This window comes from Oryzias latipes, chromosome 6 (assembly GCF_002234675.1).
Source record: "Oryzias latipes chromosome 6, ASM223467v1".
Taxonomy (NCBI): domain Eukaryota; kingdom Metazoa; phylum Chordata; class Actinopteri; order Beloniformes; family Adrianichthyidae; genus Oryzias; species Oryzias latipes.
Window position 1 is genome coordinate 13,736,244 of NC_019864.2, and position 14,385 is coordinate 13,750,628.

Below are 14,385 nucleotides of genomic sequence, written 5' to 3' on the forward strand. Positions count from 1 at the left end.
CACCCTTACTTTGAGGTGTTATTCCTACCATGACAAAGGTGGATAAAGGTGGAAAGATTTCATGTAATCCATGGACACCAGTGAAGATCACAAAACATTGAAGAAAAAAAGGTTCAGCACACTGTCAGGTGGGTTTAGATGACCCAACTCCCAATGTTAAAGTGCCTAGGATAGCACAAGGGTTACAGGCAAATGCCATTAGGGCTGCGTATCAATGCCAAAAAGACTGAATCGAGTAGGTTTTGATGTGTGAGTTCACAATTCTATTCAATTTGATGAGACTCAAGTAAATATGCATGTTTTTCAATTTACACTTAAAACCGAGTTTTTCTGATAATTAGGAAATGCTTTTTTCATTACTATGTAAATCTGATATAAGGTGGAATTTCATTTAAAAGGTTAAGAAATTCTTTACTTAAGAAATATTTCTAGACAGTTTTAGCCTGAAAAAATAAATAAAGATAATAAAGATAACTTAAAAAATCAATTCAATGAATGGATATTGCAATTGATTTGAAATCAATTATTCCCCTTTCTGAACTTATCTTTATTTTCCTTAGTAATTTTGTGTTTTTAACAAAAAAAATGACTGGTTTATTTGGACAGAAATAAAGAAATGGATAGCTGTATAGTCTGAACTAGTGTATAGGTCATTAACAACAGTTGAGCAAACTTTACATTTATTCAGTAGATAATGAACTTTGCTAAATATGCATTCTTAAAAAAAGATCATAGTAGAAGCAAAAAATTCGTTTAAAATAACAATATAAGGGTTTATGAATAGAGTTATTATTTTGGGCATTTTTAATGTATGCTTCTAATCTTAGCCACAAACCATAATTAGGAGAAAAAAATGCAACATTCAGTGCAATGTTTATCACAATTTATTCTTTATAAACTGTTTAAACCAAAATAAAGCAATACATTTTATATATGTTAATATATATTGATATATAATAAAAATGTATGTATGTATGTATGTATGTATGTATGTATAATTATAATAGCACTTACTACCTTTGCAAGACATTGAAACATATCTTGATTAGAAAAGGTTCTTTTTTTATAATGATTATTTACTTCTAAATTTTCTGCATGAATCCTAAAAGCGGCTCACACAACTTAAGTTCTTCGCTTCACTCCAGCATTTTTGTTTACAAATAAAAATACAAAAACTATTGCCAGCCCTTAAGGGGTTTGTTTTTCTTAGCCTAAAACAATTTCCTTACTATATTGAAGCTGTGAGGAAAAGTTGACTAATTGCTGTCAGTCTTCGAAGGCTTGTTCTTGCTGACTTGTCATGATACTCTAGGTTTGCATTGAATTTTTGCAGCATGCTTAGTAGTCGTCTCCTCTGCTCACCACCTCCTTGCAGGTGGGCCTGAGTAGGATGGTGTGCTCATACTGAGCAGTGTAACTGCCCTTGATGTCGCAGAGGGGCGGGTACGGGTCTATGATGCCGAGGTCGCACAGATTCTTCAGGGCCATCAGGTACTTGCTCTCGCCAAGACGGTCCAGCCAGCGGCGGCAAAACGCCAAAGTACCAAAATTCTCATTGATCACATTTAGCAGATGTTTAGCCCTTGGAAGTCTGCAACACAGAAATGAGTGAGGACAGACGGACAGTGAGGTGGACACAGTAAAACATTATTAGAAGCTAGGTATGGGTATAACGTGTAAAACTGAACCTTATGGGCACATGGCCAACGCTGAAGTTTTTCATGTAGTGTGAGCACTCCATGTCGTCGTGGACTGCTCCTTTTCCTGTGCTGCCAAATGTCTCAATGGCGTAAGCTTCCCCCTCCTGAATAAATATCATCAGAGCGTTAAAATATAGAGGACTTTAGTCATGAACACATTTCGAGAAAATTGTTACACAAATACAATAATATTTCTTTAACTTAAACTCTGGACTTAATACAAACTCCAGCAGACTTTACTGCGAAAATCAAGGACACTTGTTGGAATTTGGTTTCTCAATGCAGTTTAACCCTTGTGCTATCTTTGATGACCCCACCCTTACTTTGAGGTGTTATTCCTACCATGACAAAGGTGGATAAAGGTGGAAAGATTTCATGTAATCCATGGAGACCAGTGAAGATCACAAATCATTGAAGAAAAAAGGTTCAGAGCACTGTCTTGTGGGGTCCAGATGACCCCACTCCCAATGTTAAAGTGCCTAGGATAGCACAAGGGTTACGCTTTATGCTCTTGTGGAGTAGCATGAACAAACAAAACCCCTTGTTATTGATATCCGTGACAAATAAACTGCATCCACTGCTGCCATGAAATGAAAACAACCTAAAACACATAGCGTAAGCATCTTGATGAATTCCAGTTTTCCTTTTAAACAGATTAACAGGCGCACAGGGATGATGCTGAGACAACCAACCCTGCTCTATGTTATTGTGTAACCTCCTGAGCCTAAACACAGTCCGTGATGTCATAAGATTAGGGGTTCAAACAGTCCTCTCAAAGAAATGTGATAAATTCATTCTGTGAGGCTTTAGGGGAGGAACCCTAGCAAAATCATATACTGAAACGTTGGAAGGATAATGTAGGGACAGGGACAAGACGTTAGGGCAGGACAGGAATTCTGATTCACCCAATGTGTTGCATATTGGTGCAAAGCCGATATGAAAATCCACTTTTCTCCACATCAGAATCAGCTAATTCACGTTATCTAAGCACTTCACTACTGTAAAGTATTGCATGTAGGGACAAGGCTGCTATCCTCTGCTTCAGAACCTTCTGGAATTATGTGAATTGCGTAAACAGTATAAAAGATTTAAAAACTGGAGCTAAAGCTCTGGTGTCAAAGGGCTAAACCAGATATAGGCTTATATAACATTAAAACAAAGTATTCAGCTCAAAACCACAAAAAAGAGGGTTATTCACTTTTAAATTAAGACCTGCACTGAAATAATTTGGTGATGTTCAGTAGAACAGAGTGGGGTCAAACTCCAGAAAAGACTGAGACTCTGCAGACAGAAAGAGGGTGAGGGAGGGTCTCACAGAACGTGTGACAAAAACCTCAAGTTGTCAGCTGCTGATGAGTTCATGTTCATCAAGGACAGCGGTGTTGTTTACGGAGCGCCTGAATGGCAGGGCTTCATTTGCATTTTGCATCTCTATCAGTGCAGAGTTGTTGTTGGGGTCCTTGTGGTATTGGCTGATAACGCCGCGACGCCCTCTGTCACTGCAATGGTAATCAGTCAAAGGCTCTGGCAGCCTCGCAGCACGCCCAGTTTGCCATTTCAGCCCTGTGCTGTCTGATCACTCCAGGGGTAATGGTACCGTTAGAACAACGGACTTTAGCTAAAAATACATTGAGAAAAACCGTCTCATCAGCACCTTCCATCCCCCACTATTATGTTACAAGGTAAAAAGCCTAACACAGCAAATTGTCAATTAAAACGCTCACTTCTGTCTGAACAAAGCTGCTGTGCCAGTGTGACAAAGCCACGAGTATCAGTGAACTCTCTGTAAATGTGAGATCTACCCGAGAGCAGCGCTCGTTTCAGGGGCTGGGGCTTTAGTATGTAACCATTCGACGCGGTTTGTAATTCCATTAAAAGAGTAATTAAAGTGTGGTGAGTGCAACAAAGAAGCTGTTGGAGCAGTAAATTTGAAAACTATTCCACACTCGGCTGTAACCTAAGCAGCCGAAAACTCTTCTAATTACACTTAAAAATGTAAGAGTTTTTTTATACTCAAGGTCAAACAAGAGGCTGCAATTTAAACAAGGAAAAAGGAAACTGTAGGGTTAGTTATGCACAAGACATCGTTGACCAAATTGAGCTGAACCAATATGGGTGCAAACCTCCATCTTTGTAGCCTCCCCTCCCTTCACTATAGGGACAGTCTTCCCTGAGTGTATCCTGTACTGTCCGATGGAGTGGCCATTGAGGTTCCTGATTGGCTTCACTGCAACAAGAGAGCACCACAAAGGCGTAACAGGTTAAATAGTTGTGTATGAACAAAATGCAAAGAGTGGCTCATTTTACCTTGATAGGTTTTCCCGTCTATCTCCACTTCATAAGACTCCATGACCTCCTGAATCGTCTCACCAACATCACACAGGCGCACATCAATTCCAGCACACTGGTGAAGAGTTCAGGCCCAGTAAGCAACACGTACTTATAGGTACTCATGAGTACTTCTAAATCTGTTCTTACTTTGATTATTTAATCATTTAATATCCCATCTTTCCTTGTTCCTATGCACAATCAAACCTATTTCTAGTTGTGATTGCTTTAGAAGGCAGAAATTTTAGATAACTCTCACAGCAAAAAAACTTGAACCGTAAACAATAAGTAATTGGGAATCTTATTATACAATAATCTTTTGAATAATAGATGGTCCGTGTTCTCTTTAGGATTACACTGTGGTCATAATACTTTTATAAAATGATAAAAAGTACCAAAAGGGGATAAATGACCAAACAGGAATTATTTTAAGTTGCTCAACTAACATTTCACATCTGCTGCAAAGCAATCTGATCAAAATTACTCCAAATTAAAGTCTTTTACATCAACTCCTTCTGTTTTTTATTCATTTCATGCTCCTTTGTTTGACTGTGTGCAGTGGAATGAGGCCAACACTATTTTCCAGAAAAACTGCAGGTGACATATTGTCCATGTTTCCCTTGAGGATAACACTGTCTGCTTACAGTGCAGGTTTGAGCAACATCAAGTCCTATTTAGACCCTGACATTTATTCTGAATCAGCCTTTTGTAGCACATTCCCACCAGAATTTCTTTCCATTGATGGTTCTACAGAGCTATTAAAAAGAAACTTCTAAACACACATGAATTCTTCTTACTCAAGTGTGACAAGGTACTGTTTACTTAGCTTGAACAGTGCTTTTGTATGACAATCAAAGCAGACTTATTGCTTAGGATACTCCGACAAGAAAGGTTAAGGATTTTTTAAGTACAAGGTTAAGTTAATGCAATAATCTTTACTGATTATAATCATCAAGCTCCCCACTTCGTTACAAGCACTCCATTTTGATACTAGACGTGTAATAAGTGATAATAGTTTCTGGAACATTGTAATAATCCTTTCTGATGACAATCAATAGGCAAGTCCATTTTGATACTTGACCTAGAATTTCGAGAATAATGTAAAGTAATTAATTAGAAGTTACAAACTGGACTATAATTATTATGTAAAAAACAACAACAATAGAATTGTTAAATAAAGCATCATAAGGGTGAGATTGTAAAATTTCTCTTCCTCCCACTATCTGTCATCAATTAATTAAACTCTTTTCAGAAAACTTCATATTTAATAAATTCAATTTGTCATGTGCTGTATGCATGAGCACAAATATATCTATTTATGATTAAGAGTATTAATAATGGGATCATTTACATGTACACGTAAATGTATTATCATGGAGGTGTATTTGTTTTACTTTTACATTTTTCAAACAGCCCAGCATGAAAATGATAGTAGAGGTAAATGCTACCAATCCCTGAAGGCAAAGAAGAGTGTTACCCTGATTCCAGTGTTGGTTGCATCTCTCACAGCCTCCAGCAGTCTGTCATACTTCGAATTGAAAGTGACAGTGAAGGCACAGTCAATTATTCGACCTGAAAGATCAAGTGACTTGATTAATTGTACCGCCTTTCCATGAGGAATCCAATTCTGCACTTTTAGTATTCTGACAAAAAAAGTCAATTAACTCCCCTAAACTGTACAATAGGAACTATAATGTGATCATTTTTTCACCATGTCACTGTAAATGGCAACTGGGGCAGCACATCAACTGAGCCACTTAAAAAGTTATTGGAGTTCTCACCATTGATGTGTGTGCCGAAGTCGATTTTGCAGACGTCATCAAACCGCAGTACAGTGGGGTCACCTGCGTTTGGGGTGTAGTGAGCAGCACAGTGGTTGATGGAGCAGCCGGTGGGGAATGCCAGGCCTGCATGTAGTCCATTTTCTTTGATAAGTCTCCTGGAACAGTCCTCCAGCTTTTCACTGCTCCAACAGAGAAGGGGCGATGATAGAAGAAAAGTGTAAGGAGAAGGTCGAAATCCCATTTCAGCTTATTCTCTTCCTTAACCTCTTATTTTTAACAAGCAGGACAAAGGACTGAATCAAGTCTCAAACATTACGTTTTAATGGGATTCTCACCAAATCTCAATCATGGTCATCCCGGGTTTGATCCAGCTCCTGACGTAGGAGCGCACCTGTCGGTGAGCCTCCGCCGCCTGCCTAAAATCACTCCACATCTCCTCGTTGGCTCTGTCCAGCGCTCGCTTCTCCTCACTACTGGTTCGCCACGCTGCACTGCGGCTGAGGGGTTTTTGCCCACCCAATGAATGACAATGACACATTGTTATCTCATTATACAACTCCTGGTAACCAGGACACAGCATACTCCTTTATTTGTGTTCATGTATCCAAGCAAGGCTCGGTTGGGTGTACATTTCTTAAAGATAGGGGGCCTAAATGACATCTTGGCAGAGCAGAAGATTTGTGTTTGAGTGTTTAGGTCACTTACCCATCTTTCGATGGGGGGTATTCACACTCCTCTCCCTTTGGAAAATCTCCGTTGGGATAGAGCTCACAAATAGGAACTGAGGGAGGGTCAGTTTGTCCCCTCGCTGTGGCCCAGATAGAGAAAAGCCAAAGCAGAAGGAAGGAGAACGAAAAAAAGGCAGGTTACCTTCACTGTATTTAAGACATTACTTCTGTTAAAGAGTCCAAAGGCATATTACCAAAAAGGGCTCCATGCCGCCATTTAAGATTTCTTTTCTGTTTATGTCAATGCTTGTGCATAAATGAAAGTGACTTGGCTGCAGATTTGTGCACTTCTGCATTATTTTCCACCAAAGACGGCAATTCCTGAAGTGTAACCCATCATGCAGATCAATTCAGAAAAGCACATGCTGCTAAAAGAAAAACCAACAGCTTACATCCTTTCTTCTTCTTTTTCTTCCTTTTCTTTTTGCCAGCTAAGTTCTCTCCCTCCTCTCCATCTGTTGAAAACGTCATTAGTTTCAGTTTGTAAAGTGAGACATATCAAGGGCCTTTAATAAAAATCAAAGATCAGATTCCAGATGTGGCCTGGTGAATCGTCACATTGCACTTTTTAGGAGCTCTAAATTGAGTGATGATGACTATCAGGATGAAGGTGTGATGAAGGGATACCTTCCTCCACCTCCTCAGCTCTTTCTCTTTCCTCCAGAGTTAGCTCGTCCAACTGTTTCATCACATCACCAACACCTTCAGCTTCCCCGAAGTCCTCCTCAGCGTCGTTTGCCCCTGCTGCAAAGTCATGGACACATCATGCATGTGCACACACAGGTGTTTGTGGCACGCACGCACACACACGCACACACACACACCAGTTATTTATGGTTAATACTCATTTTGAGAAAGTGCATTCTCCAGGTTCTAAACTTGGCAGGGCCCGTGAATAATTTCTTTTCTATACCTTGAGACTCAATGTCCTCAAGGGCACAAGTGCTTTGCAGCATTATGACACATTGCCATTCAGAAAAAGTGTTTCATGGACCACTGCTGACTTTGTGAAGGTAAAAGAAAACAACGTTGTAGTTCAGGAATATGAAGCAGCAAATGTATTTGATCATCTCACAAGTAAAAACTGATTCTTTCAAGAATTTTAGGAAAGTAGATGTTTATGAAACACTACTCGGCTAATTTAAGTCCCTTCAGCTTTCTGTCTGTTTAAATGATGAATAAATGTTGCATATATTTAAAAGGGAAATTATCAATTTGTTCAGAGTTGGGACAGCTGTGCATGAGTTCCTTCAAAAGTGTCCAGTTGCGCATGTTTTGACGCGCTACACTGAGTGTGTGAATAAAAACTGTGAATGCGCCTTTTAGTTTTCTTTAGTGATTCTATTAAACATTCAAAAAGTCTCTCACCTGCAGAGCTGTTCTTGCTCCTCTTCTTCCTCCTTCTCCTCTTCTTCCCTGCGTCCGCGTCTTCCCTGTCCTCGTTCAAGTCGTCTCCATTGAGAAGTTGAAGCTGCACTCCGCGCGGTGGCTGCACCTCCGCCATGCTCGCAGGCAGAGGCACCAAGTGACGCATAAGCTGCTGAGAGCCTCCAGTGGTCAAAGAGGAAGAGTGCGCTCGAGGCAGTGGAGCCAATAATCAGCTTTCAGATAGTCTCTCATTCTGCAACAGAGGATCTTTCACTTTTTTCCGTAAGATTGAAGGAAACCAGACCCCCCCCCGCCTTTTTTAAGGTGGGGGGCAGCTTTGTACATTAGGAAAAACCCTGTGAAGGGTTCACCATACACTATGACCATATATGACTATTTGAGCCTTTAAGACTCATAACCCCGTCTGTGTCCAGTGTCTCAGGTTACGTGGCGCACCTGACTGCGGCAGAAAAAGCGCAAACATGTTACCACAATGTCAAACTCTTCACGTTTCTGCAGTGATCTGCTGTTGTTCATTCAGGTGACATTACAGATTTCACCTTTGCTGTTGAAGCACTGCAGGCTTCACTGTAGACAGAAGTCACCCAGATACATTTTTTAATTGTTTTTTTCAATTCTTCAGTCCTACCCCCAAAACTTTACCCAATGCACCTGACTGTCCAGGAATCATAAACCCTCAGTTACACAAATAAAAGTATAAAAGTCTTTTTGGGATGTACAGATTCTTCTTTGGGAGGTAGACATCTCTGTCTTTATGGGTGGTTTGATAAAGACAACCCATCCTGCAGAGCCTTTAGTGATGCATTTTTCAGACATGTTTCTCACATTCCATCCATCTGCAATCTTTTATAATTGACGCTGATTTTGCAGACTGCACTTACATGCCTCCTTTTTTGTCTCAAAGGCGTTGTTTTTAGTGTTTTCTTTTTGTCTCCTTCCTGACCTTTAAAACCTGAAAGATCTTTCAGTGTAAACCACAGGTTTGTCCGACCTGTTTAAGAACATTCATGCAGGCACCTGCTCTATAATAATGTTTGAAAAATGAGATCTATTTCTCACAAGATAGCTAAAAATACTAAGCGACTAATGATTGTCTGCAGATCAAAATACATTTAAGATAAGTTTTGCACAGTCTTTTATGCAGGACAGTTAACAAAATGACAGAGAAAGTTGAATAATCTAGAACAAGAATTTAGATTTTTGCCAAATTTGCATGTGTTTTGACCTTGGTGGCAATATTTACCAAAGATTTTTTTTTAAACTGGGGAGAGCAACAGGTCTATTAGGGGTGCTGCAGTCAAACTTCCCTTTTGTGCTGAGACAGCCATATCAGCGGCTCATCATTCTGGGATTTTCCACTGTGCCACTCACTGCACAATGCTTTTTCAGGCAGAGTAATGTTGGCATGCACTCACAAGTGAATGGGCAGAGACCCAAAGGTCTGGAAAGTCAGAGAGGCCCTTTTCCCAGGCCATAAAATTCAAGCTGAAAAGCTGATGAAAAGATGGGAGCTGCGAGGCCAGAGATGTAAATAAAAGCAAAGCAATGCAAAATGACAACACAGGCCCATGAAAACACTGCAAAAAATGTCTGAAGCTTGTAGTTGTGGTGTAGCACTCACTGTACAACAGCAAGGCACAAGCTCCCTGCTCCGCTCCATTCTGATGCATCCACTTAGACGACTCCATATACGTCTTCACTTTCTTCTTCTGATCTGGCTGGAAACTGTCCAGCTGAATATTTTCGATAATGCTCGCCATTGTTGCAGTGGTAATTAAAGGCTGGGGATGTGAGGGCCTGTTAGCTACCAGGGAAGGGTGTATGGGAAGTAGGGGCAGGCTTACTCTGTGCTAACAGTCCAAATCTCATAGGTGACTTTCTAATGAACTCTTGCCGCTCTGCAGAAACTATGTCCTAGAAAATGACAAAGGTTTTAGATTTTGACTAAAAATGGCATAATCATAATTATTAATAAATCAAAATATATTCAGTGGGGGACTTTGATGAATATTGTTAATTCTTTGAGGACATATTTATGTCAGTTACTGAAGTTTTGAGTTTACTGGGTAATACTCACATGTCATGGATTCTACAATGACAAAGCATTGATATATTAGGGGAAACTGTGTGTTGGTCTTAACTCACTGATGGTAAATGATGTTTTTGCAAATCATTTTACTATTTTAAAACCCTTGTGCTATCTTAGATGACCCCACCCTTGCATTGATGTGTTCTCCCTACCATGACAAAGGTGGATAAAGGTGGAAAGATTTCCTGTAATCCATGGACACCAGTGAGGTTCACAAATCATTGAATTAAAATGGTTCAGAGCACTGTCTAGTGGGTCTAGATGACCCAACTCCCAATGCTAAAGTGCCTAGGATAGCACAAGGGTTACGTACAACAAACCCTTGTTTGCATTTACTCAAAGAAGACACTGACTTTTTACAGAAAAATGAAATTGAATTTACAAAACGCTCACAGCAAAATCCCAGTAACAGTAAATCCAGGTCAGTGTTGCCGGAAAAGCTTTTTGCTGATCAGACAAATACAGCACTCTGATGAATGACTTCCAAAGATTACTGACTTGGACTAAACCGTTAAGCAAATGAAGTAAAAAAAAAAAAAAGGAAGGATCCAGAATGAATAATTGACAAAGTTAGAGTTTTGTGCCTCCCAACAGCTGTCTTATCAATCTCTGAGGTAAAGCAGCAGGTTTGGCGTGGAACTGCAGCACTGGCTTGACACACAGCCGCTCTCCTGCTGCCTCAGCTGGATGTCTGTTGTGCTTCGACAGGATCGCTCGATGAAGCGGCTCTCCTCTGTGAGCTTCGCTGGATCACCAGCGTGAGTCAGTGGGTGGTGGAGCGACCGCTGGCAGCAAGAAGCCCCTGAGGGTGCCGTTATCCTCTGCTGCTGCAGTTTGTCAAGTACTTCAGAGTGCAGTCCCTGGATAAGAAAGGAAAGCCAGAAGATCTATTATGGTAGAAACAGAATCATGTTGATTCAAATCCATTTTCATTTGGGTTGATGTTACTGCAGCAGATGCAGTGATGTGCATGTAAACCACTCATGACCTTTGGAGCTTTGACCCCAGCTTTCATATTTGTGCCCTGCTGTGAGCCCCTCAACCCCCCCACAGCTTGTAACAGCAAATATCCTGCCCTTGTTGGCTCTATCCCAGAGGTTCAGAGGGAAACCAGGAACACTTTTTTTCCTCACCCAAAAATCTGGTTCGCATCACCAACAAAGATCTGAAAACTTCTTTTGAGCATTAAACCTGCTTAGAAGCCTCATAAACTCTATTCGTGTTTGTTTAAAGACAAAAACAATATTTCTAAAACTAATTGTGATACAGTTTTGGGCACATAACTATTATTCCCCCCCCCCCTCATATTAACGAGAATCTTCTGCTATACTTTCATTTCAAAAAGCCTGTCATCATGAATGTGCAATTACTTTCATTATTGACATTGAATTATTTAATTTAATTTGAATTGAAACATTTAAAGCATCAAAGTAGGAAATATTGGCTTCAACACACAACGTTAAGATGAAATAACTGTATAAGTTCCCAGAAAACAGTTTTGGAAGTGCTTTGATTAGTCAATCTGGCATAATTCATGATTTCTCCTTACTTTTACTTCAGTCATGTTCATTGTCATTACAAGCTTTTTGTATGATTTATTTCAATTTAATTTTTTTTTTTTTTTTTACTCTTGTTTAAGAAGGACATAAAATGTCAGATTATGACTTTAACTCAACCGAGGGAACTTAAGTATCAAAAATAAATACTTGTTTGCAGGACAAGGGGTTTCTTTTTCCTGATCAACATATAAAAAAGGACAAAAAAAGCTTACAGAACAGAATAAACTCGAAGCTAACACTGTAGGAAAACTATTGTGATCAGATGACAAAGCATGAGAAGACACTGTGACAGGTGATGAATGTCAGTATGTCTAAAATTAGACATATTTTCCAGAAACACCACCAATATATTTGTTGAGAAAATAATATCATATCATAATATCATAGCTGTGTTTGTCTTTTGTTCAAACTTGTCTAAAACGTGGCCCAACAACATTATACTGAGCTCATTTAACAGTTACACCGTCCCTGGTCCAACTGTGTCGGGGCAGCTGAAGCCCTTTGCCATTGCTAAAAAGTTACAGTATCACGTAATCGTGCAAACTCACCATTATTGAGCAGCTCAGCAAGGATCTATTTCATGGTCACTTGTGTCGCTTGTGTGCATTTTTGAGTGACCTCTTCGTCTCCTTCAGGTATCAGTTGTCCTGATATGAAGCAGGTGCCAGAGGCCCCACTGAGGACCAGGCAGAGAAGAGAGGACAGTCAGCAGCCCTGCCCTTCCTGAACCCATGGATGCACAGATGCTAACGCAGTCCAGCTGCACGACAGCAGCAGGGGTGATTTTTTGGAGAGTCACAGCCACACCTGTTGATGCTGACGGAAGGACATCCATACTGAATTACTCAGGTGTCTGGGACAGCAAGCAGTAGGAGCAGAATGTCTCTTTTGACTGCTCTGAACACGTCTAGGAAATGTGTTTCTAATACAGGAATCAGTTTGTGACTTTGTGAGCCCAAACAAAGATAAGTTCTTTGGATTCCTATCATTAGTAAATAGTGTAAATTAATTCAACATAAACATGATAAACTATACATAATAATGTTAAGTAAATTCAACATAAAGATGAATAAATTCAACGCAAGAATGTTGAGTACATTTTACATAATAGCACTGTGTAAGCTTACCATAACTGTGTAATTCAAGATAGTGTGTTGAATTTTAGCCATCCAGTCTTTCTCAAATTTAAACAAATAAGTTTTGTGGGACCAGTTGACGATACTTTTTTGTTTAAATCTAATGTTATATTTCTTTGGAAACAAATAAAGAATGACAAAAAATCTTAAAGGCTAACACAATGGTTTAGACACGATTAAAACCACATTTTATTCAATATTCTTTAAACGGCAACCTCTAAAATAGAAAAAAGGGGTTCTTCTTTTGTGTGATATATTTTGTTATAGTAAATAAGATTGTCTGTACCAAATTATTAAAACTCAGAGAAAATGGATCCAGATGGACCTATATGCAAACACGTCTATATATTAAAGAAAGCAAACTGGCTATTGATGTATTTTTATATATTTTTACATATTTACCCATTTAGCTAATCAAGTTAATTAAATACTGATCAGTTATAAAGGTGTCACTTCTGCACTGACTAAATGCAGGTGTGGCTTAATGAATGACAAAATAAGATTCAAATTTGAGCCTAAAACAGGAAAATGTGTTTTCCAATTTACTCCACTTTTTCAAAATAACCGAGCTTGGTGATCTTTGAAACAGTCTAGAATCTAAGAACTGATCTGGCATTTTATCCCCCATATGGAGCAGTGTTGGCCCCCGAATCCTCTGCATGGTGCTTCATGCTCTGCTGGAAGCTGCCCTGCAGTGGTGGCTGGAGGAGGTGCTGCTGCAGCAGTACTTCAGTGGTGACAGATCTGGACTACAATGCTGGTGTTAAAAACCAGCCACTGTGCAGTAAACAGATGTTTATGGTGAGGACTACTGCAGCTTTAGCCCCTAAAACACACACTGGTCGTTAAACTGTGTCCACTTGACACCAAAACACGTTATAAAGAGACCAGTTTATAACTATGTGCCCCATTGGTTGGAAAGCCTTAGAAGCTGCCTCATAGCACCAGAAGCATTAAATTATTTTTGCTCTTTTAGTGCCAGAGACATTTTTTTCCTGGTCAAGTTAGCAGCAAGGAAAGTCATGAATCTAAAAGCATCCTGCTGCAGCAAACATAATGCTTGTTCTGCAGCCAGTGGAGAGTGCAAGAACTGAGTCTGCTGCTGCAGGACTGTGCACATTGTTTGACCACCACTAGGTGGCAGCAGTGTTGCTTGTGTGAGGATGAACTGGTGATCGCTGGATGAATTTTTTTAACTTATAGAACACTTTTACTGTATACTTAAATTAATTTAAAAAAAAAAAAAACTTTTGGAAGTTGATTTCTAAACAACAAATAAACATTAATTTTGCTTAATCCTGAAGACTCAATAATGGACTCCTGTGTGGAAAATCTTATGCAAAAGCAAACAAAAAAACAAAACCAAAACAGAATTTTCTTTACGATCTTGATTTTCAGAGGAACATTTTTTCCCCAGAAACAGTCATTTTAACTGGCAGGATGCTGAAGAGCAGTGTTCTGAAATCTTGCACTTAAAACAACATGACAAGTGTTTCATTTAGACATGATCAGCACTATTTTCATCTAAAAATATGAAATGTGATCTTTTTGTGGTCATTGGCAGAAACATCTTCTGTTTTCATGAGATTTCAGCTTTAAAAAAATCATCTGTACACCATGTGACTTTAATTTATTAATATTTGCCTCATTTGTCTTTAATATCTCTAGTTTT

The 14,385-nt window shown here is 39.4% G+C and overlaps 1 protein-coding gene across 1 annotated transcript; it reads right to left on the bottom strand.

The window, feature by feature from the left end:
- Positions 1 to 866: 866 nt before the first annotated feature.
- LOC101164722 (methionine aminopeptidase 2) lies at positions 867 to 8,078 on the bottom strand. The gene is made up of 11 exons (XM_004069538.4): positions 7,909 to 8,078; positions 7,168 to 7,284; positions 6,933 to 6,995; positions 6,518 to 6,620; positions 6,148 to 6,309; positions 5,810 to 5,991; positions 5,506 to 5,600; positions 4,008 to 4,104; positions 3,824 to 3,927; positions 1,689 to 1,804; positions 867 to 1,591 (listed from the first exon to the last, which is right to left on the bottom strand). Exons 1-11 carry the CDS (start codon positions 8,072 to 8,074, stop codon positions 1,339 to 1,341), a joined length of 1,458 nt encoding a protein of 485 aa, XP_004069586.2. The 5' UTR covers positions 8,075 to 8,078; the 3' UTR covers positions 867 to 1,338.
- Between the last annotated feature and the right edge of the window lie 6,307 nt (positions 8,079 to 14,385).